Source organism: Plectropomus leopardus, chromosome 6 (genome assembly GCF_026936395.1).
Source record: "Plectropomus leopardus strain MGB_pleo_1.0 chromosome 6, ASM2693639v1, whole genome shotgun sequence".
In the NCBI taxonomy this organism is placed as follows: domain Eukaryota; kingdom Metazoa; phylum Chordata; class Actinopteri; order Perciformes; family Serranidae; genus Plectropomus; species Plectropomus leopardus.
This window is the reverse complement of record NC_142181.1, coordinates 28,191,395-28,216,384: the sequence shown is the minus strand read 5'-3', so window position 1 is coordinate 28,216,384 and position 24,990 is coordinate 28,191,395. Positions and strand designations below refer to the sequence as shown.

The window sequence follows — 24,990 nt, the reverse complement described above, 5'->3', positions numbered from 1 at the left end:
ACGCTCGTCAAATTTGAACTGCAGTTACTGCGCAAACTGTAACATGAACATATCAGTGTCCTCTGCATTCTCCGTGTGTAGTGATTTTTCATCCTTATTTCCCACCAGCGGAATTAAATGAAGATGAAATAAACATTGAAGCTTTTAATGTAAGAGCAGATGAATATACGCTCTCTTTTTGTGTTTTTTGTAACTTAAAGCCGTAAAGTCAGTTTGCTAGTTAGCTATCGTTAGCTGCTAAAGGTACCCGGAAACACCTGCTTGCCAACCCGAAACTACTGCATTTTAACTGAGCAGCGGTTTTCTTTGGTAATTTACAAGTGGTGATAGGTGGATTTGTTTTGTAAAGTACCCGTGGATGTAGGCCAGCCCGGAAGCTAACGTCGCCCTGATCCCTTCGTTAAAACACCAATGGATTTTCCCCTCCATCGGATTGGGTCGTAGTAGGAAGTAAGTTCTGTGTTAAGTAAACGTTTATGATACTTGTGTGTTTTGTTCAACAAGATAATCTTAACAAATGAACACCGCTTTCGGGATTTTTGAAGCCCTAATGCATTTGTCAGGGTCCAGTCGTTAAAAACAACAGCAACAAAAAAACAAAACTAATCAAAATGATCTAAATTTGGGAATCCAGTGTCATGCTATCAAGGTTCAGCTAGTCCGTTTTACATTTGTACCAGTTTTTTCATAGCAACATTGGATTGGATCTCCCTGATCCAGATACATATTTTTAAAAACTACCAAATCTGGATTACTAGAGGTCTAAAAGAAGATCAATTTAAAAATGTAGGCAACTAGCTATGTAAAGAACAACAGGTAAAATAGCCAGCATGTTGCATTTAAATTTAAGTGACAGGAACAAACAGTAAAACATTACACACCTCCCCTTTAATTTTCAATGTCCATCAAATATCTGAACCACATAAAAAAAGGAAAATAAAATACATATTTACAAATGCATTGGGGATTATTTGATTTTTTACCAATTGTAATTGTAAGAAGCTTCTTTTGATTGTGTCACTGTAATTAATGTAAAGTGAAGTAAAAATAAAATATTTTGTGTTTGATACTATTCACTACTTAGGGACAAAATCCTTTATTATGTTTCTTTACTGTACTGAAAGGCTATATGTCTACTTTATCAGTGTAAAGCTCAAATATGTCAAGTGCAAAATATAAAATGTATATATACCACATGATTGTATTGACCGAGAAAAGTCTTAATTTTATTACATTTTGTCTCTAGTATGCACCCTAATTCACCCTTCTGCTGGAATCAGGTTAATCTTGATTTCCTGGATCATATGTATCCCGATCCTACTAAAAAGTGTGAAAGAACACAAACTGAAGGTTTGATCCAGATCAAAATCAAGATTGGATTAGATATCCAATCTGATTTCAGACTTCTTTTTTTTCCTTTAAAAGACTCATTTTTGAGATTTGATCCAATCTGATGGTTGAAATCCAATCATTAGTTTTGAACAACTGGGCCCAGAAGTAAAAAGCTATTGCAAGGTTAAAACAAACTAAACTATAGTCGCGTCGCCACCACTATGAAAAATTTGTCAAGTTGTGTTTGGCGTGGCTCGATGTAATGACGTTATGTAGTCTCATTTAGCCACTTGTTAGCAACTAACTTTTTAAGACACACAAAGCTTCAATGTGTGTGAATGGGGTATTTACTGACATACTTTATGTGGTAGAACATAAGTGAAAGTTAGTGTTAACCACAGACCTAATTTCAGGCTTCTAACCAATAAACCCACGACTTTGAGACAAGGGAACACGAGGTGCTGAAATGTTAAATAATTTCCGGTGTTGTGTTGAAATGTGTTGCCCTTTTGAATAGTGTTTCCCATTTGTTAATGCTAGTGCCTCCCTCAGTGGTTAGGGTTAGGAACTGTTTGTTATTTATGAGGGGGGAAGGGTTGCTGAAAAACGGCCAAGGCATAAATAAGTACTGGGGATGGTCTTTTTTTTTTAAATTAAATTTTTTGCTTAGATGGGCGACATAAAACTTTAAATTGTACTATTTTGTATTTCTTTTAAATAACCTCTGAACCTAAATCCTGCTGGTTGGTTTGAAAAGCATGTTTTCTGTAAAAATCCACAAAATCACACAATGTATCATAGTCAGGAACTGTAAAAACAGAAAAACAAAATTTCTGAGGGTTGTTTGACACATCATCTTTAGGAGTATATGATTTTTTCTTAAAACATTAGTTGTTTGTTTTGGTGATGACAAAGGCCTGTGCTGTTTGCTAGGTACATTGGTTTCAATACTACCTATATTTGGTGTGAATACAAAAAATGACTGATTAGGGAAAACATTTATAGCTTCAGGGAGTGTCAGGATAAAAATAAAATGATTTAAAAAAACAAGACACACCCCTGCCACTCACTTCCTCTAATAAATAAAGCACATACCAGTACAGGGTTTGGGTAAGGTTTAGGCAGGGGGAAACGCATATTGACGGGGAAACAGTCTTCAACACAACACTTGATTCTAGGACTCATTACTGGGGTTCTGTTTTGGCTATTTATTAACAAGCCGACGTGAACGCGCAGCATTTAGCTAAACACGCACTACGGTTTCTGCGAGGCCGCGCTCTAACAGCGACGTGCACGAGGATCGCTGACACCCGAGCTGGCCGATGTAAATCACTGCAATGGCAGCAGAGGAGTAGGGGAGGGTGGAGGACACCGGCTACAGCCCTGCCTCTTCTCTGCATGCGTGCACACGGCAGAGTAGACACACGGCAGCAGACAGAGCGCCATCACAGGGGCAACAAAGGGACGCGTGGTTCATCCAAGGCATCAAATGAATAAATGATTAATTGAGACAAATTCTGCTTACAGAGAAACGTTTATTACATCTGTCTTCACCTCAAAGGTAAGATTGCACCAGAACAAAAAATGCATAGGCTATGTTCTTTATCGTTTTCATGCTATATATATATATATATATATATATATATATATGTATATTTTTTACCTATAACAATAAGCTTTCAGCCAATATTCATAACCATGCTTATGCTGTTGATGTTTTACTGTCTGCTGTAAATGTGTGTGAATTTCGTGGCTATATAGATTGAATTGAGAAACACTGGGGAGCATGAAATGGGTGTGACATGCCTACTTCATAATGTGTGTAACAGCAGCAGTGGCAGCATCAAACTTGCATCAGTGCTGTATTAGGACTGTTAGAAACTACATGACAGAGAACCTAATTGCTGTAATGTATTGTATATAAGTTAAAGTAAATGGCTTATTTAAATAGTAAGCTTTCTTCCTCTTTCATTTAAGGTGTGATAGCACTGCACAGTCATGGAGCTGGAGCACTTTGATGAGCGGGACAAGGCTCAGAGATATACCCGGAGGGGCTCAAAAGGGAATGGGCTCCCCAGTCCCACTCATAGCGCGCACTGCAGCCTTTACAGAACCAGGACGCTGCAAGCACTGACCTCCGAAAAGAAGGCCAAGAAGATCCGTTTCTACCGCAATGGGGACCGCTACTTCAAGGGGATTGTGTATGCCATTTCTCAGGACAGATTTAGGTCTATCGAAGCACTCCTGGCTGACCTCACAAGATCTCTGTCAGATAATGTCAACCTGCCACAAGGGGTGCGGACCATATATACCATTGATGGGACAACAAAAATCACTGCCATGGACCAGCTGGTGGAAGGTGAGTAGTTTTCCTGCAATTGCTGCAAATGCTAACACAGATTTAGTTTATAATGAGTAATGTGATATCAGTTAAGTCACAAACTCTGATGCAGATCAAAACCAAATGCACAACTTCCTTAGTCTTAAAGAGTGAAAGTAGCTGGTGTTACACTGTCATATGATTTTTTCTTTTTATCTTCCATATGTGTCTTAGCTTTTTTTTGTGGGAAAATTAAAAAAAACAATCTCTCAATGTGTCTTGATTTTCTGCAGGGGAGAGCTATGTTTGTGCATCCATAGAGCCCTACAAGAAGCTGGACTACACAAAGAATGTAAATCCCAACTGGGCAGTTGGTGCTAGGACTCTTGCGTCTGTGCGTGACCCTTCTTCCCTTGGTAGTGCCAAGACTGGATCCCCAGAAACCAAGGAGAGCAAGGACTTCATCAGACCCAAACTGGTAACCATTGTCCGCAGTGGAGTAAAGCCCCGCAAGGCCGTACGGATCTTGCTCAACAAGAAGACTGCACACTCCTTTGAGCAAGTCATGACTGACGTCACAGACGCCATCAAGCTGGACTCTGGAGTCGTTAAAAGGCTCTACACGGTTGATGGCAAGATGGTAAGTGTTAAGTTGTTGTTTCAAGTAGTGATTCTTTGAACCTCACTTGTGCCCATTTTCAGATTCCTAATAATAAAAGCGTTTGGGTTTTTTTTTCCAAGTTGGATATACTTGAGAAAATTACATTTGGTAATGGATAGATACAGTAATTTTTTTGACATGGTTTTGAAGTCTAGCAACATTTTTTCTGTTGAAAACAGGCCTAAGCTGTTCATAAAATAAGAATATAATACACTGTGGCCTATGTGATGACACTTCAGCTGTTTGTGTAATGCCACTGTCATTTGAAGTACACAGCCCATAGTTAAATAACTATAGGATTTATGTATAAAATAATGTGGTATAGTGCATATACCAATTAAAGAAATACTTTGCTGATTTTCAACCAGCTTTGTTTCATAACAGTGTGGGCAGTATGTGTAAATGAACTGTGGTAAACTTACCTGTATCTTACCAGTGCCCAGATCTCCCCGCTTTTCTCTCAGCTGAAAATTCGCTTGCTCTTGTACAGGTTTTTGTTCTGCGTCTTTGTATGCCTGCCTCCATGGACACAAAGACTATAGAGGCAGATTGAGAGAGAGACATGCCCCCCTCTCTCTCTCTCTTTCTGAAACTCAGACCAAACTCCAATCAAACTATAAAACTAGGCAGTGCGGATCAAATATAAACCAAAAGTCTGTAACTGTATCGCCCATTTCTCGCCTAAAATGTCTTTAAAAGCCAATTTCAGTGCACTGGCTGTAATATGTGAATTTATGAACAGGAAGTGGCCGACAAACTGTTTCCTGTATTGTAAAAACAGAGGCTGAAAAAACTCAGATCTAATGGTTAAACTAGGTAGCGCTGATCAAATATAAACCAAGATTTTTCACTTTGTTGCCTATTTCTCACCTTAGATGTTTTTAGAAGCATATTCTATTACTGTAATTTGAGAGCATTTGTTACCAGCAGGCGCCAAGTAGTTTACTTTGTCATAACAGCTGAGCTTGCATTATGTCCCCCACCAGTAGGAGCATTAATTGATCCGATGCGGCACAGTTCATTCTGGTAGCTGTTATTTACAGCTTGAGCAAAAGTGAATGCCACAGCCCTCTTTATTTGTTTTCTCTGGTCATGTAGTACCAATTTCAGGAGTATTTGCCCCTTTCTACTGCATAGACAGCCCAGTTTTATGAAAAGGCCATCTTTCCAACAATGAAATGCTTCTTTTACTAAGTAATCATATCTTTTTAGGTTGGTAAAAGTCACCTAGACCTTTACCTGTCCTACATCTGTGTATGACTTTCAGCCCTCCCCTTACACAGACAAGGTATTCAACCTAGTCTTATAAGATGCAGATTGGGCACAACTGTGCCATTGAGAGCACAATTACTGGCAAACAATTGATTAAAGTCGCATTTGCTTGATGATCCTCTCAGTGTATAATTGGTTCAATCTGACTAAGTAACTCCATTGGGTTGTGGTGAAACTGGTTGCGCATTTGTAGTTAACATCAGATAACTGCATTTTTGAAAAGTAACTTAAATTCCATGAATAGTTTCACACTGTATATAGCCCATTTTCCAATTTGTGCATTTACAGTATTCTTTTTTCAAACTAAAGATTTTAGACTTTATGTTTTCATTTTAAAGTTATAGAGCAAAGCATCCAGGACATCTTATGCCTTTTTTCTCCATCACTGATACATTAATTGCTCACTAATGCGGAAGAAGAAAGGATGCTTCTGTTGGATAGAAGTCAAAGGGGGCTGACATAACTTACTATGCAGTTCATAGCTTGGTTGTGCGCAGTTCCTTAATGTATTTGTTGTGGAGATGGTATTCTGATGTTGTAGATTAACACTCTCCACATTGTGTTCCCATTTCTGGCACTGTATCTCACATAAGAATCTCAAATCAGCACACAGTGCATGAAGCAGACTTGGTACACACTTCCTTCAACACAAGCTGAGTTTATCTAGCACATTGAGTAAATTATAAGGTTTTTAGAAGAAATAGAACTTTTTCTCTGTCATCAGAGGTGGTCTGTTCTGTTCCTCATTCATGTCTTTGAGAACTGGCTCCTTACCCGAAGAGAGAGACAGCCCAGTAGGTTCAAAGTCAGCTGGGAATATTTGCTAAATGTATTACGAGAAATGGGTTTCTAGGACTCCATCTAATATTCCTACTAAACAGCAGCACACGATTAAATTGTTATTCACTTAGTAAGTCTGTGCCAGACATACATAGATAATATTTGCATTAAATTGAACTTTCTAATAGACTGTAGCCATTATTTACATTATTATATATTTGTGGGTTCTTGGCGCAAGTGTCGATATTATCACAGTTACAGGGGATTTAGTCCTTCATGGTTGGATGGACAACACTAAAAGGGATACTTTTCAACCAACTATAGAAGTATGAATCAACAAACCAGTGCCTAGATGGCTTTTTTTTTCCTCTGATAGTTTCTATGGTGACATGGTTTCCTGAGCTGGTTGCTAAGGAACAGCCTCTGCGGCAGAGCAGTGCAGTAGTGATGTCAGGACTGTAGGTGTAGTGTGAGAGGGCTCATAGATGCACTGTGGTCTGTCAGCCTTTTTATACACATGGCAGCAAGATGCAGCACATGGCTGAGGTATAATCCCCGGATATGGGCCCATTCTGTAATGTTGTGTAGAGGGAACAGTTTGGGGATTTTCATACCAACAAACAAATCTGCCTCCACAAATCCTCTCAATTATTTTAGGAATGCAGATTGTTTGAAAGAATAAATGCACACTGCAATAGATCAAAGGTAGATGTTCATTTTCTATGCTGTGTTAGAATTTATTTTTATGGCACTGTATTTGCCAGCAGTCGTTGCTGATTCACTTTAGCATGAATCATTTTAATGATGCTTCCATAATAAGCTGTTGTGTTATGGGTTGGCAGTGTAGCTCTGTGCTCCAGTTTCTCTGCTTTTTCTACTTTTTGTCATGTTGTGACTCCAGATGGCCCAATGAGCACCCGTTGGCATCAAAGGGCCTGTTTTCATGGGTGTTTAACCTTTGGTATATGACCTACTTGTGCTGCTGGTCTTGAGACAATGACATTCTGTGGAAACAATTAATCCGAGAAACCTTTGTTTATGTTCAGTAAGTAAAATTTCCAAACACAATCACTTGAATAGCATATACTTAAAATCATATAACTGCTGTATCCATTTCTCATATTAATGTATTTTCTGCAGTTTTAACAATACTAGAATTTTGTATGATGTTCTCATACTTCTATACCTTCATTCTCTTGCTGCAAAAGTAATGGAGAGACAATTTCTGTTTATTCACATTTATTTAAGACTCATGATTCATGCTTCTATTCATGGATCTGCTTAGCCTGTGGCTCTGCTAGATGGCTGTAATCTCTGGCCAGATGGGCTGAGCCAAGTTAATGTATTCGGCTGCACTTTATAAACCTCAGATGATAAGTAATTTATAAAACATCCATGTCCACTCTGAAAGTAGTACGAACATATAAGGTAGAAAGAAAGCAATAGAGGAGCAGACAAACTGCAGACAAGGCCCTTTAGGCAAGATAACATGCTTTGGTCTGGTGTGATCCTGCTGTTGTTTGTGTGGGATGGAGCAGAGAATATTTGCATGACGGAGTACGTCTGAGGAGACTTGGGCCATGACATTTCAATCCCTGCTGTAATGGATATGGCTCTGCACTGTAATTGCATTAGGGCACTGCTAACTTCACTGTGTTTTAGAGTCAACACTTCTATTGAAATAGATGTCAACACATCCACCCGAGGACAGAGCCTGGCTCAACATCAATGCAAGAAAGCAGAGACTTAATTCTCTGTGGTAAAATTATGTATCAGTAGATTAACAGCCCATTCATGCTTTAGAAATTAGATACAGAGTGGGTGAGTCATTATGAGATTTATGGTGCCCTATGTGCCAGAGAGGAAAATCTAACTTATGTTTTCCAACTCATCTCTTCATGTTGACCTTGACGCTGCCATTTCCTGGTTTGGCTGGTGTGTGCCCACAATGAATCTCTTTTGGTTTCCTGTCATGCGTCATTTGGTAATACAGTATTGACAATACAGCCAATATATTCTATCACACTGTATATTATAGTATAAATCACAATTCAGTTCTGGAATTTCTATTTGAAAAATAGTTAAAAAATAACCATACCATACTTTATCACATATTATTTTCTTCTTTTATTTAGAATTTCTACAAACAAAAAAAAACCTGCATGAGATATTTGAGTTAAAAACAAAGGACTGAAACAATAAAAACAAAATAATTTCAAAAATTGAGCTTTATGGGTCCTTAGAACAGTAAATTCAAGTGTTAGAGTTTTCTGTATTTACAGCTTTGCTCTCCTTCTCCATGTCTGCTCAAATTATGTAAACTTGCAAGGCAACAGGATTCGCGAGATTGCGCTAGAATCATGAGATCATGAAAGAACCGAGCCCTGATTTGCTACATAGGCTGCCTTAAAAAGCTCGGTGGAGGCAGTATTGGCATGTCTGTACCCAACATCTTATTTTCTGTGTTCAGGACACAAAAAATAAGAACATAAAAAATTAAAGGCTGACCTTGATACACATTTCAAGTGATCTCAAGGAATGAGTTGGAGGGATTACTTCTGTATGAGTCTTTTGTTTTTGTAGGAAAATGCTTTATTTTATATCTTTAACATAAAAGTAGGCATTTGATTTTTGTTTTAGGAGCCCTTACAGAGATGGCATTTGTAAAGTATTAAAAGTAAGATATGCAGGATTTTCCTTAAAACAAACAAAAAAAGTGGCATGCTCATATCAAAGTAAATCGTCACAATCATCACATATGACCCATTATAAGTATGTGGGAGAGGATTTTTCTGCCGAGTATTTCTGCCTGTATTTTCTTATTTTCTTCTTATATTGCTATTTTCGAGCTGTTCTGGGGCACAGCACATAGGGTTTATAAATAGATAGCGACCAGGTCCAAGAGGCAGCTTCAAAAATCACAGTCAAAGCGCCTTAAAAACACAAATGTAGCCAGACAAAACACCAAGCAGACAAAACATGTTTCAAAATTAAAGTTAATATGGGGTCAGTTTTTACTTTCACTGTTGATACTGTTCATGCACGGTAACAATTCCTACATAGTTTCCCTTAAACAAAGGAAAGACTAACTACCATCTACTCTTTATATAACTTAGTCAATTGAAGATAGTGCTTTTCTTGATATTTAATGTAAACAGTAAAATAGTTACCAGTAATTATTACTTAATTGGTGTTGATCGAATAAATCATTATCAGCCTAACATTTTTAAACCTCTACCTGTAACTAAAGGGGAGAGAGGATGAAGGAGACAGGGAGGCTGGCTTTCTTCTCACCTACTGCTGTGACTGGGCAGTTAGACACAGAACAATCACTTGCTCAGTGTCCTGCTGCATTTGGTGTAGAGAAGAAATTTTCTCTGTTATCCTCTTTTGTTCTGGGAGGCTACTAATTATGCTTGAGCTAAAGTGAAAGTGTTGTGCTTTAATTAGAATACTGCGGAATCTGTACTGCATGTCAAGTAAGCACTGTGAGATATGCTTATAGGGCCTGCAAATATTTAGATCACACATTGTCATTAACTTTGACTAAAATAGTTTAACAATCTGTCTTCATGATCATCTGTTGCCTGTTTAACATGTATTTGACATGTAAGATATCATGTTACGCAGCATTTCAAAGTTGTCTTACATAACATAACATGTCCCATATTATGGTGATGCATTTTGTCACAGCAAACCTTTTTGGAACATGATTTGAAATGGTCTTTTTCTGCTGCTGAAAGTGAGAAACGGATAGAACTTCTAAGGGCTATATATAGAACTCAAGAATAGGACACTTTGATTAGGAAAGCTAGGAATGTGTGGGCTTGTGTTATGACTCATATGTGTGTGCTTGGCTTGTTGGTTTGTCCTTATGGATGTCCTTATCATGCTGACTTGCACTTATTAAGGTGGCTAGTACTCGTATCTGTCTTTGCAGCAGCTGCAGTTATGACAAAATTCTGCAGCAGTCCTAATTTGAATCTTGGATTATGCATGTCTGTGAATCTACTGCTTTACGTCTTTTCCCCTCTACTTGACATTCTTCTGAGCATGCACATGTGGACGTACAATAGAAAACGGAAAACAAGTAGCTGTTAGCAAATAATTGATCCTGATTCCTAAAAAAATTACTACAAGGTATTTTTTCAAAGTAAAGCATGCTCTCAAACTGTACATAAGGGCAGCTCATCCAAAATGAACAAGGACCATTTAAAAATTACATGTGATGATGAGTCATGTTTCTCCTTGACATGCTGAGTGACTCCGCTGTAGACAGTCCTACACTTCAAAGGGGAGATTCAGGACCCTGGAGAGCTCTGCCTGTCCAGTGGTGGAGCAGTGTTTTATAACCAGTTTGCATCTCTTGTGTAATTCATTGTCTTAACCATGGCTCAAATTGATTATCTTCTAAAGCATGCATACCTCCCACTGTGTTTTGTTCAGGAGCAATGCACAGATAAATTCCTGGCAATCAATATTTGCACAGGATGCTCCAGGACTGCAAAGAGGGTGTGTGTGTGTTAGGGGGATGGTAGGCCTGATGGAGCTGCTGTGTCACTGAGCCAGCAAGCATAAGTAATCAATAAAAAGAAATGCAGTCATGATTGCCCCAGTTATCCTCTTTCTTCATAAGTTTGACGTTTCCTAGTATTTCAGATGAACAATATGTAATTTAAGATTAAACTAGTTTTATATGTTTACAGAGTTAAATATAAAAGCTCTAATAAAATCAGTCAGCCACATTTGGCTCAAGACCTTCAATCCATAATTCATCGCTCTTAAATTAGACACTTAAATAACACACATTATTAAGAGGGTGTGCATTGTTGATAAGATTTCTGTAAATGGCATGTATGTCTTAGTAACATTCATATGCCATCTGAATCTGATTCCATGATGCCATAGAGTGCCCCAGGAATGAGTCCTAAAACCCAGACATGCATCACTATTTTGGCACTTCCGGTTCCCTCATCTGAAAGTCTACAGGTTTTTCAAATGGGTTTTTCGTAGATGCTTGAAATAAGGCCTGTATATAAATGTCATCACTGAGGAGACTCTATTGTTGAATAATGTCACTTTCTATATTCTGATTTTACTTGTTTTTTTCTGTAAAACATTTACTTTAAGCCATTTTTCCTGATTGTTATTAGACAGTCTTAAGAGAAGGATTGGGAGTTATATGGGATGACATCCACCAAAAGCCAGATTTGAATCCACAAAATTATAGGTTGACAAAGTTTTCTATGCTATTCCACCTTGCATTGACTGATGGTTAAATTGTTCTATTGTCTGCAGTTTGTACCGTCCAGTGCTCCCAATAGGATCTGACAGGGAATCTTAAAGCAGCCGTGTCCTTCTCATCGTCTCAAACTCAGCTGTGATTCTGTCTGGTCTCCATGGCAACGGCTGTGCAGCTTTCCTCCCTTTGGGATCTCACGTTCTTGGAGGAGGGGTGGGGGGCAGGGGCTGTCAGAGTGGGGCGTCTGTGGAGAGAATGTCCATGTTAAGCACCCGTCTGTGCCTAATTTTTATCATAAGATTTCTTGGCTGAATGACCTTTGACTGTTTGTTTCATCAGTAACTTGCAGAAAAAGTACTTCCACCACCTTTGTTTGGCAGATAAATCCAACATTTTAGTAGGCTGGATAAAAAATGTCACACCTGCATATACTGTAATCTCTCAAATACAGATCATTTTTGAAATGTGCTTGTGTTCCAAAATGATCTGAGATTTGTACAATAGAACACTGTCATACTTATAACTAAGGTAGGAGATAACATCACATTTAATGTATGGTTAGAGGGCCGTCAGGTTGATAGACTGTGGTGGCTCTCTTGTCTGTCCTTCTTGTCTCTCTGTCTAAGCACTTAAGTCATCTTATTAGACTCCTGCTGAACTCCCTGTTGGTCTTAATGATGGGACAGTTAATAATGTATGTACATATAAGATGTTTGTAGTTGCCTGTTTTGATTTTTCAGTTTTCAGTTTTCTAAAAATTGTTGTCCTCAACTTGATAGTAAGAAAAGAATCATTCTGTGTTAGGTGACAATCTGCCCATTTTCAGTACTTCTTGCATTGCTTATTTTACTCAATAGCAGCATTTAACACATTATAATATAGAAATAATCTGTAATTTATTATCAGTCACATCTCACTTAATTGCTAATTCAGAATGAAATAGGTGTCCACTTAATTACTAATATCAGTATGGGATTACATTTTCTTGATAGAGGATTTGCTGAGTGCACCCCTTAGTAGAGGAAATGAAAACATTCTCTGGTGCACTACTGTAGTTAAGCCCATCAATAACCCTTTTGAGGAGAAGGTCAGGACTCCATCAGCATCTTCATTTATTAATGACACTGCATCCACTGTGATGGGCTTCTGTATTAATGAGAGCAGCAGATGCTTCAACTCAGTTATCAAGTTTCTCTTTGAAGAAAAATGAAAACAATTCGAATTTGTGTTTTCTCTGTTATCATCAAATAATATGTGGTAACCATGTTATTTAAACAAAAGTTCTTAAACATCAAAGCCATCCTCTAGTTTAAGGTATTGTTTATTTTCCCACCATGTAACATTTGTTACAGTTTTAGGTTTATTTTGTAGATTCAGTGTGTTAACACCTATTTATGAATCACTTACCAGATTTGTGCCAAAAATGTGAAAATGCTTTCATCTGAGGAACAATATGCTCATTGCATCTTCATGTGATTGGCCCCACTGAATAGATGACTGATGTTCTAACATGGTTTCATATTAAAGACAATAGAGGGCAATTAACTTAATCTCTCACTTGGGATGGAAACCATTTAAGGACCGACAGACACCATTGTCACAGAATGTACTGAATAATATCCAACAGATTTAAAAGGAGCTTTTCTTTTCTTAGCAGATACCCTTGAGACATTTTCATATGCAGCTAGGCTGTTATACCAGTAAAAAGAAATGTTAATTCCATTATTCATATCCATACACAATATGGCATTTATTTTTACTTTGTACTTTGGCCATTTTGTATATGCAATTACAAGGTATCTGCTCAACTGCAATCTTATATCTTAAATTCCAGTGGTATTTCTTTCATGGTTTCTCCCGTGTACACTGAGATAGCCCGGAAGTAGATGTGCCATCTGTACTGCCATTTATATAATCCAGATTTGAGAATATTTTTTCAAATTTGATGAATTATGGCAGCTTTCAAAAAGTAATTTGTTAGTAGTTACTTCAAACTGCATGCTAATGTTGTCTACATTGTATTTTTGCTGAATTTTGTCCTTTTACTAAGAATATACAGTACTGTGTATACTATTTGTGCTGTCTAATATAGATTGTAAATCAATCTTAATCCCAATCATAGGTAGAAACACAATATAATTGCCAATCATTGTTACAGATTTAATCAGAACACTGTAATATATATTTTTAAGTCTATCTCTGTTTTGATTGGATCATGTTGCACATGTGAGCATTAGCTAGCACATTTTAGTAAATGTATTTTATATGGACGACTTTGTTGCCATTATAACATAATATACTGTCTAAAAAATATGTGACTCTCCAAGGTGTCTCTGCGGGTGTTTGTTGCTGCCTTCACACACTGCTGTTACCAAATCTATCAGTAAATGCTCCTTTAAATTCCAAATATGTCCAGAGAATGCAGTAGCTGCAGTTTCAGTGTGTAGGTCTGTGCACTGATTAAAATATAATACCTTCACTTATGCAGCTTTTTTGATAGTTCGTTTTATTTGTTTATTTTAGTATGTCTCACGTATTTCGAGACCACAGTACTCTATTTTGGAATTGATATTTTGTAGACTATCACTGTGGAGAGTGCATATTACATATCAAACTGGTTTTTGCACCATAACTGAGAGAAACATCTGTATCTTTCCCAGGTTACCTGCCTTCAGGACTTTTTTGGGGATGATGATATATTCTTTGCCTGTGGCCCTGAGAAGTTCCGTTATCAGGATGACTTCAACCTGGATGAAAGTGGTAAGTTTTCTTTCATTTTTGTGAAGCTTGGATTGCTTAGTTGGGAGGGCATAGTACTAAAGCTTGCAGGGTTTTCTGTTGGTTGCTCACTGTGGCTACACATGCCATTGACTTGTGATACTGTGAATAACTTTTATTTAACAATTCTTTTTTGTGGCCCATGTACATACTAAATATGCCAAACACATGGAGCTATTATCATAATCAGAAATACTTTATTGATCCCTGGGGGGAAAAGTGGTTTGTCAGTCGCTCTGATGAAAGCGTAGAAGTTTCGGGGTTCGGTCCGGGCGGGGGCCCTTCTGTGTGGAGTTTGCATGTTCTCTCCGTGTCCGCGTGGGTTCTCTCCGGGGTCTCCGGCTTCCTCCCACAGTCCAAAGACATGCAGCTCAGGTTAATTGATGACTCTAAATTGCCCTTAGGTGTGACTGTGAGTGTGTGGTTGCTTGTCTATATGTGTCGGCCCTGCGATAGTCTGGCGTCCAGGGTGTACCCCGCCTTCCGCCCGATGTTAGCTGGGATTGGCTCCAGCCCCCCCGCGACCCTTACGAGGACAAACGGTTACAGAAAATGACAGTTAAACAATTAGCACAATATGTTAATATTTAAATATTTTATTGTATAATATGCTGAGTATGTAAGTGTGTAAAAATATAACGTAGAGAAATACAGTAATAGGAAATTAGCAATAGTATGTGAATATTTAAATTATGATGTGGAAAATGTGCTTAGTGTGTAAAGTGTGTAAAATATAAAACTGCTTTATGCTACAGTACAAGGTATAACACTAGTAAGTTCAAATATAAAAATATAAATACGTGTGCAATGCTACAATGAACAGCATAGAAATAAATAAGTAAGAATAACAATATGAATATATACAATATGTACAAAATGTGTCACATGTTAAATGTAGCCTACATTCAAGAATTATTGTTATTCTTGTGACAAGTTTGCACATATATCTACTGCTGTTAACTGCTACTGCTCATACTGGTACTCCACACTGCTTTGTCAGCTCTAGAGAAAGGTCTGGAAGCACCTATTATCATTCTGGATTGTTTGTGTTTCACTGAAACAATCACAATCATCTTAGTCAGCGCTGATCCCTGGATACAGCAACGATGCCTTTGCAAAACAGTAGCACACAGATAGCAGAAAGGGAGGAGAGTGGTAGCTGAAATAGGTCTCTGGCAGGCTTACACCTTCAGTCTTCATCTGGTAGGTCAGACTAGATTCACAACTATTATAGAATGCGTAGTTGCTGTCACCTTGTACCCTGTTGCTTTTTTTTCAATACAAAGCTTTGTGTTTAGAAAAAAGAGGTCAGACTTAATCAATCAGCAGGACCATATGACACCATAAACTGGAAATTAGATTGCTAAACTTCCCATTTATAAGGCCCGCTGTCACTGATGGAAAGGGTAGCAGCCTTTGTTGAGTTGTGTTACGTCTTAAGCACAGCATTTATGCTTTTAGTTGTTGTGGTGGGGATAGACACTTTGTCTAAAATACTAATTTGCTGCACATTGAACACAGATAAAATCAAGGACATTATCATTTACTTGACCTAGTTTAGCATAGTTGTGGTGTCTGTACATGTTTTTGACAAATGTGCAGGTTGGAATAGAGAATGTCATCACTCACAGTTTGTGGCTCTGTGTCTGTTGTACCCGAGAGAAAATAATTCCCATTTATAATGTGTCTGTGATTTGCGCTGCTCTTTTTCAGTGCTTTTCTTTCTTTATTTTACAAACATAAAATTGTTCAATAATTCTTCAAACTGTCACAGAGTCAAAGTTAAATGAGAGGGCAGAATACAGTCGCCCTGTATTATCTAGGAACATTGTTGCTACAGCAGCATATGTTTCTAATCTTTTTTCTTTCTTTATAGAGTGCAGGGTGGCAAAGTCTGCATCATATGGCCGACTCCCCTCCGTGTACGGTCTCTCCTCCCCAAGAGGTGGTGGGATGTCCCGCAGGAGCAAGTCTCCTTCATCTGCTAGTTCAGGTAAGTGTGTGTATGTGTTCCCTGACTCAAAGCAAATGATCATTTCTAAAGCATCACACATTGTTCTTATAGGATTATATGTATACTATATGTATAAAAGTACATTTTGGTCTATCCTGCAGTATTTTATTATGTTGATTGTGTGTTTCCATTTTTTTTGTACTGACAGCTAATGGCACTGCAGGCAGTCAGCTGTCTACACCTCGCTCTGGAAAGTCACCAAGCCCCTCTCCAACCAGTCCAGCTAGCCTCCGGAGACGACAGGTAATAAAAATTGATGTTCCCACAAATAAGTTAATGTCTTAAAGATTTATTTTAAATAAATTCATACATCATACCACAGACGATTTAGGAAGGAGTTCAGCAGTTCTCTTTATCAATTTATTTATTTAATTTCATAATATTTATAGATGTTCTAGTAACATGGAATTGAACAGAAACGTTGTTCTTTATTGATGGATATAAACTTAACACATTTGTCACCTTCACAATATTGTCTGGCAAATATATGTGGGCCTCCACTGGCTATACATTACTGATGTTACTGTTTGTTTTTGTTGCGCAGTAATGTGACTGGAAACATTGTTCGTGTTGTTTATGTTACAGAGAAATCATAAAAAGTTGGCAACGGTTATTGCAGGTCTGTGTGCACAGGTGTGCAAATGTAAATATCAGCTATACAGTCAATGTATACAACAAGTTTCCCAGTTCAGGAAAAAGAAATTCACCAAAACATCATGTCCCACGGTAAACACAGGCTGTGTTTGTACATTTATTAGTATGCTTTAGAGCTATCTTTTGAATGAAATGTCATTCTTACTGCAGCAGCACATTTCCGCTCTGATTATCATACATCTGGGGAGGACGAGCAAGTTTTGAGACTGCATAGCACAGTCGGGTCTGCAGCAAAATCCAATTATCAGTGATACCATCATTAATTAATCATAAAGCTGGCTGGGGTTGGTATTGTGGCTGTGGTGGAAGATATTATGTTCTCTCTATCCCTTTTTGAACCACATGTCAGTCTTTATGCGGGTGGAAAGGTTAGTATAATGTTTCACCATGCTTTATTTATTTCTATCTAATCTCGAACAGCATACTCAATGCTGGCAGGGTGGAACAAATAGGCTTTGTGTAAGCTGGTTGTAATCACATTTTTACAAGCTATGCCTTCTCTGAAGTTGGTGTAAGACAAGGGCATCAGTGTGTCTTCACTGTATGACTATCTCCTCTTTCCAGGGATCTCAGCACAGTGGCTCTTCGCTCTCTTTGGCTTCTACCAAGGTTTGCAGCTCAATGGATGAAGGAGATGGGCCTGGTAGTGAAGGTAAGACATTGCATAAAACAAAAATGTAGTGGAAAAGACTTTTCACATAATGTACGTAAATGCTCCTGTTTATACATTTTTTGTTATAGATCTTTTGTTTTGCTCCACAGCTGAGCCAATGGATGAGTACCCCTCAGTCCCTGTGTCCATTGCAGAGAGGTACAAAGTGGGGAAGACTTTAGGGGACGGAAACTTTGCCGTCGTCCGAGAGTGTGTGGAGAGATCCACTGGAAGAGAGTACGCTCTGAAGATCATCAGCAAAGATAAATGTAGGGGAAAGGTGAGCCTGCCTCAAAATCTGCTGACTTCCATTATCACAGCACCAAGTTTAATCTAATTCATAATCAAGAAGCTATTTCAGTCTATATAGTTGACGGAGTTCTGCTTTGGATGCTCTTTCAATTTCTTATTTTTCTTCATTGGTCAGCAGATGGTGCTATCTCCTCTGGGACCAAAATGATTTTCTTTGTCATGTTTAGATAACACTATCATATGAACCGTATTAAGAATTATTATTGCAACTGACATTCAAAATTTCGAAGATGGAACTGGTGTCATATTTGCTCTGAAAAGATGGCTCCCCAGTCTCACATCCCACTGATAAGTATTGCTGCTTTTCCTCTCTGAAAATAGTATTTATAGATTTTCATTTGACTAAATTTTCTTTATTTATAGGAGCACATGATCCAGAGTGAAGTGTCAATCCTTCGGCGTGTGAAACATCCCAACATTGTGCTTTTAATTGAGGAAATGGACACCTATAATGAACTTTATCTTGTAATGGAGTTGGTAAAGGTAAGGCAAGATCTTGTTTTGTGACACAATTTTATATTAGTCTATAATATAATATAATATATATAAAATATCTAAACATAGAAATACATAATTTTACCAGATCCCTACTAATAGATAAAGCTGCATCAGCCCTTAACATGGTTGAAAACTATACTTTTTCACATCCCAAATATTCTTTCTCTAGGGGGGCGATCTTTTCGATGCAATCACCTCTTCAAACAAATACACAGAACGAGATGCCAGCTCAATGCTGTTCAATCTAGCAAGTGCCATTAAGTACCTGCACAGTCTCAATATTGTCCACAGAGACATTAAACCAGAAAACCTGTTGGTAAGTATGACTTTACAAAGTATCTGATCTAGCAGTGAGTGGAGCTTAATTCTTAAAACATTCTCTCTTCAAACCCTATAGGTCCATGTTCCTATTTAGTCCCCATTCCTGTTACCCTTGCCACTGTCCTCCAGAGTTTGTATGTTACATGCCTTCATGCACACGTAACTGCTAGTTGTATGTGCCAGCTTGTACATACAAAGGATACATATTTGAAATTAATTTACTGTACACAACTCCACAAGGCATTTCCTATGTAATTATCTCACTGTGGCACTCAAAATTCTAACACATTCCCTCTGTAAAGTCTGACCTAGATCTCAAATAGCTTTGATCTGTTTCCTCTAAAATGTAGTTTTAGATGCTGAGGATTTCTGAATTGAATGCATGCAGCACAGTCATTCACATCAGCAAAAGAAAAGCTTGAGATTAAAACAAGACATGTACCTTGAATACAAGTGAAATTAGTGTAGACTTCAGTTTTTGTGTTTAAGTCCTGACATTTTCACTTAATATTCATGTGATGATTTAAGCAAAAATCTCAATTTTATTCCTGAAAGAGACCATCTGTACTTTCCTGTACATTTTCAAAAACAGTTTATAGCTACTCCCTTTTCAAGTCTTTATTTCTTCAATTCAGTATTTCGTTCTCTGCACTGAAGTGTTTCCTAATTTTATTATCACATTGAGCTCATTAAGAGAATCTTCACCACAGGGATAAATATTAAATGGCAACTTTTTTGCCTGTTGTTTCTCACTTTCACTTATTGCATGTGTTACACAGGTGTATGAACACCAAGATGGTAGTAAGTCTCTGAAGCTTGGAGATTTTGGCCTGGCTACTGTCGTCAATGGGCCCCTATACACTGTGTGTGGCACACCCACCTACGTAGCACCAGAGATTGTTGCTGAGACTGGGTGAGTCAACATCATCTGCTGAAACATTATTAGTTGGGCATTTGCTTTAAAAGAAAGTGTAAGAAAATAGTACTGTCCCAATGAGAAACTGCTGCTTACAGATTTGCATATATTCTCTGATGCCCTCCTCTTTAATAACAGGTATGGCCTGAAGGTTGACATTTGGGCAGCTGGTGTCATTACTTACATACTGTTGTGTGGCTTTCCTCCTTTCCGTGGGTATGTGCTATGTTTTTTTTAATCACTTTAATCAAAATGTCTGTAGTATTGCATGGCATTGTAGAGTATTATGTGGAATATAGTTTGAGCGTTGCAGAATACCTGTTGTTTTACTTTCCTCAGCAGCGGTGAAGATCAGGAGGCTCTCTTTGAACAGCTTTTGAAGGCCCAGCTTGAGTTCCCTGCACCATACTGGGACAATGTGTCTGACAGTGCCAAGGTTTGTGTTTGGAAGTGCTCCCCTCATCTGCCATTGTTATGCTCTATGTGAAACACCAGAATCTGTCAGTGATGTGTTTCTGTGGTGTCTCATGTTAGCCATGCATATCCAGTATAATATTGTAGACTGTCCTTATTTAGGCTCTGATCACTGGGATGCTGCAAGTAGAGGTGGATCAGAGATACACAGCAGTGCAGGTGCTGGATCACTGCTGGGTCAATGTAAGTTCAGTATTTTAAAGACAGTCCTTTCATCAGAATCGCCTGTGTTCATACAAGTGCTGCTAAGAAAGAGTACAGTTTGATACAGCAGGTAGAGTCTCTGAAGCTTTGTTCTCTGTATTTTCCAGGATGATGGCATGTCAGAGAACGAGCACCAGCTGCCTGTGGCTGGGAAGATCAAGAAGCACTTCAACACTGGGCCCAAGCTCAGCAGCACCACAGCAGGAGTGTCAGTCATTACAGTAAGCACTGATTTCCACCTCCACACACACACTGCATGCAACTCTGCATCAGCAGATTACATTTTGTCTATTTATTTTTTGATGTGCTTTAGTGATGATGCTTGGATGCCATTCAAAATTGGGAAACAGAATTTTGAATCAGTGTTCCCCATATGCGCCTGCTGCTTAACTCCTTAATTTTGCAAAAGCTGTTTTATCGTTATCTGTCATTAAACTGTCTGTCATTAAAATTCAGTTGTCCAGTTGAAACTAACAGCAAATGCTTTTGCAAAATGGCAAATTAATATGTGATTTTCTTCTTATTTTTTTATTCCTAATTTAATGACTTATCCACTTCATTCTGTGCATACATCAACAGTTCATCCATCTGCTTCTTGCCGCCAGGTCTTCCTGTGTGTGCTCTGGCCTCTCATCCCCTTTTACATGGACTGTCAGCACTGTCATTTGGAGATCTTATCAATAAGATAGCTGGCCTACAATGACTAGGTTTTAATAGATACAATTTCTTGAATAGTTTGAAAGCTGAGCTGGATAATTAGTAGATCAATGACTTATTCTGGAAATCAGACACTGCCTTTATTTAACGACTTGCCATTGAAGTCCTCTACATTTTTCTCTACATTTTTCGTATACATCCTTATAACTTACCAAACACAGATATCAGATGCCAATTGGAAATATTTCACAGAATTTCAGTTGGCGATAGTAGTGATATGACATATTCTCTTCTGTGGGTGTTTTCCCCTCTCATCACAGCAGATATAACAGGAGTTTCGAGTTGTGCACCTTAATGCTAATCAGGACAGTAATGCTTTGAGTTCAGTGTGATCCTCTGAGTTGCACTCATCTCTCTCTGCTCAGCTGGACCAGGACTTAACCATCCAGAGATCAGGGTCTTTGGACCACTACCAGCATCCAGGATTGTACTGGATAAGGTATGACATAGCATAGCCCAAATATGCAGTGCTTCCATGGCAAAGTGCTGGCAGTCTCCATTTCCCACCCTCCAAAGGGTGTGACTCATTTCCCCTCAATGAAGTCCTTTTCATGCCTCGCCCCTTTTTTACCTCATCAAATCCACCACTTCATCATATTCTTTCATCTCACTACTACTGTGGCTTTTTCCTCTTGGCTGGTCACGCAGTATACCCTACTATTTACTTGTGCATAGCTTTTTTTTCTAAACAAGAAAAGAAAACTATGCATCTGTAATGCTAACTGCATTTGAGGATTCATGTGATGGATAAAGCAACTGGATTTTGTTTCTCTTTCAAGGAGTGCTGTCGCAGACATAAAGATGCCACACACCTGACACTGACAGGCCTTTTTGCCTCTTGTTGCTTCTCCTGGTTTTGTTGACTGCCGCATTAATTTGCTGCGTCACAAGATTAAATTAAACTTTCTCTGTCACAAGCATTTAAACACTCTGAGGGGAATAGTAGTGAGATAAAATGCAGCTTTTCTAATACAACTGCATGCAAATATTGGCTCATCTAACATTTGCCAAGTGTCACACTGGATTGGATGCCACTCCATATTTGTGGTCTTGTGGAGAAACCTATTGATAGCTGCTGTGTCATCCTCTCTCAGACCACGCCACTTGATAAAGAGAAGCAAGTTTTCCGACGAAGACGCAACCAGGATGTGAAACTTTCTCCCCACCTCCCACGCAGTATCGGTGCTGGCGCCTCCTGCAATGCCAACCCCGGCCTCTCTGCCACTGAGTTCACCTCTGAGTCTGAGGACATTTCCCCAAGTTCTGCTGGCACTGTCCGTTCACCCATCTCTCCTTTCTAACAGCCTCCCAGAGGCCACAGTACAGCCCACCCCTCCATGGATAAGTGGAAGAGGGTGGAGTGCAAAACGGGAAGATTCAACATGTATTCAGTCTGCTGATTTGGACATGTACACACTGCACACTTAGCTGTACCTATTTAACTTTTTCCTGGTCATATATTTATTGTACTTATAAAATGCATTGATCAGACTAAGGGACAAGCTAGTCTCTGGATCAAAGAATACACCTTAAGAGTTTGCAACAAATTTTAATATTAGTTTTTTCCCCCTCTTCTTTAACAAAGACACCAAACTGATAAAGCTTTATTTCTTCAAAGCAAGCACTGGTTCATTGCAGTACTGTAGAGCCCTCTACTGGTTTATATTGTATACTGCAGGAAAGATAACCTGCCTCATGAACAGTGTTGGGGAGTAACTGGTTCCATAATTTTCACTGAAAAAAATATTTTATTAGATTAAAGTTAATAAATATTGGTGATTGCAAAGCATTGCATCTGAATATAGCCTATTATTTTCAGTAAAAGGTTTATATATGGAATACAACATTTATTTTGTTGCTTTGCATCTTTTCACTGTGTAAGACTGTATTCCCTTTGGCATATTTCTGGATAATGTGGGTCAATAAATCCATTGGGACAAATTTAAGTGCAACACTCTCACATGTTTTAGGACTGTTCCACTTTATTGCCTAGTTTAAAACATTTGTTTACAAATAAGTCAGAAAGAAATCAGCTGTAATAAATCACATTACTTTGTAGTGATTGAAAAATAGTCACATTACTCATTACATTTTGTAACAGGGTAACTAGTAATCTGTAACTTATTACATTTCAAAAGTAATCTTCCCAACACTGCTCATGAAACGCTTTTTAATGAAACATGCAAATGTGAAACATTGAAACCTTTGCTTCTAAATATTAAATAACATGACTTTGTGATATGACAATACATATCACTTATCCTGATTTTAAAACAAATTTGTTTCACAATAACTCAATACACCAATAACAGTCACCTTTCTGCTGTCCTGAACGACATCTAGATTACTTTGTGCTGTGGTACTTAAGGTTCTGGTGCATAAACCTCAGACACAGTGTTGATAGGATTTAAGAAACTGGAGAAAATCATGCTGCTATATTGTACCATACGTATTATGTGTACTGAGCAGATTTTTTGTGAATGACAAATATTGTCCTGCCACCCAGTAGCATGATTCTTTACGAGAATTGAGGGCGCTTATGTTTGACTGTTGATAGTCCAGGTCACATGGGTGCTTGAGGATGATTTTTGAAACTTGTTACATGTCTGTGAGAGTGGTTGTAATTCAGTGGTGATACAGATGAATGTCAGTGCTGTGTAGTTGGTAGTAAGTGCATGTTTAAAGCCTTGCCTTGGCACATATGGATTTAAGTGCAATTAGGTGTACTGCCCAATGAGCACACTATCAAATTTGTCCTTTGAAATGTTGGAATGAGTGAGAAGGATCTGTTGCTGGTATTGGCAGCCAACTGACCCACTTATCAGTCAGATGGGAGCAGTTTGCTTTTGTGCAACATGGATTTTTTTTCACACACTGAAATAAGAAACAAGTTAAATGTTGGTAAACATAACAGTGCTTCCAGGAAAATCCATAATTTTAATATTTATTCATTTAGTCAGTACTTTTGCTGGACTTTTTAAAAAAAAAAAAAATCAGCTCAAAATACATAACTAAGAAGTCTGGCTCATTAGACTGTACGTGCTGTATGTTGTCTGACTACTTTGTACATTGGTTTACCAGAGACCAAATATTCATGAATAAGAATGTCCTCTTCACCTCCATCAGAGACTGTAACCTGCATGTGTGCTAATATGCATCCTTAATCAGTTATTCTGGTCTTCTACTGTTTGATATACGCCTGTCAGAGATAAGACCATTTCTGTTGTCATTGTACATGCTGTCCTGGTGAATGCAGTTCAGGTAAAACGGACTATAGTCATACCACAGCTAAGTTAAGACTTATATAATGTAACATCACACGACTGACTTTGTTATAAAAGGGCTTTTAAGTTTTGACAAGAAGGGAGTGAACCACAAAGCACAGGGAAAGCAAGTTGTGATGGTGACTTTCTGGGAATGTGTTTGCTTTCAACACTGTGTTTTTCATCATCTGAAAAACATGTAATGTTTATATACACAAGGACAAAATGTTAAGACAACAGGAAATGTCCATATTAGGTGGAAGTAGATGGAGAATGTGAATGCTGTATTATATTCACCCATATTTCATTAATGTAAGGACGTCATAAAACAATCTAAATGAGAACAAAAAACAGTGATACACTCTTTCCCAATTCTTGAGAAAAAAATCTATTGTTATGGTCAAAAAAACGTACATCCGAAAATGTACTCTGCAAAGAAACCAAACCTGGGAATAAAAAGGATTTAATTAATTTGGGAGTCAGAGTAACTGCTTTTGGAAGGCAACTTGCAGTTGGCCCACTACCTCTGCAGCAACAAATTGAGACAGCAGGTGGCAGTATAATCACACTCAGGCCTATA

At 38.2% G+C, this 24,990-nt stretch overlaps 1 protein-coding gene across 4 annotated transcripts; it reads left to right on the top strand.

The window, feature by feature from the left end:
• Window positions 1–24: 24 nt before the first annotated feature.
• Window positions 25–24,881, top strand: dclk1b (doublecortin-like kinase 1b). 4 transcript variants are annotated; one of them, XM_042486696.2, is made up of 17 exons: window positions 2,483–2,893; window positions 3,310–3,691; window positions 3,946–4,292; window positions 14,268–14,367; window positions 16,262–16,378; window positions 16,548–16,642; window positions 17,618–17,705; window positions 17,816–17,985; window positions 18,381–18,500; window positions 18,685–18,831; window positions 19,616–19,749; window positions 19,891–19,968; window positions 20,092–20,188; window positions 20,329–20,409; window positions 20,538–20,651; window positions 21,513–21,586; window positions 22,242–22,438. In XM_042486696.2, the coding sequence occupies exons 2-17, from the start codon at window positions 3,331–3,333 to the stop codon at window positions 22,297–22,299; spliced, it is 2,181 nt and encodes a 726-aa protein (XP_042342630.2). In that variant the 5' UTR covers window positions 2,483–2,893; window positions 3,310–3,330; the 3' UTR covers window positions 22,300–22,438. The 4 variants fall into 4 exon arrangements, with proteins under 4 accessions (XP_087935267.1, XP_042342630.2, XP_087935268.1 ...); XM_088079141.1 differs by lacking the exons at window positions 2,483–2,893; window positions 21,513–21,586 and adding an exon at window positions 25–450 and having other exon boundaries at window positions 22,242–24,881; XM_088079142.1 differs by lacking the exon at window positions 21,513–21,586 and having other exon boundaries at window positions 2,485–2,893; window positions 20,095–20,188; window positions 22,242–24,881.
• Window positions 24,882–24,990: the final 109 nt, after the last annotated feature.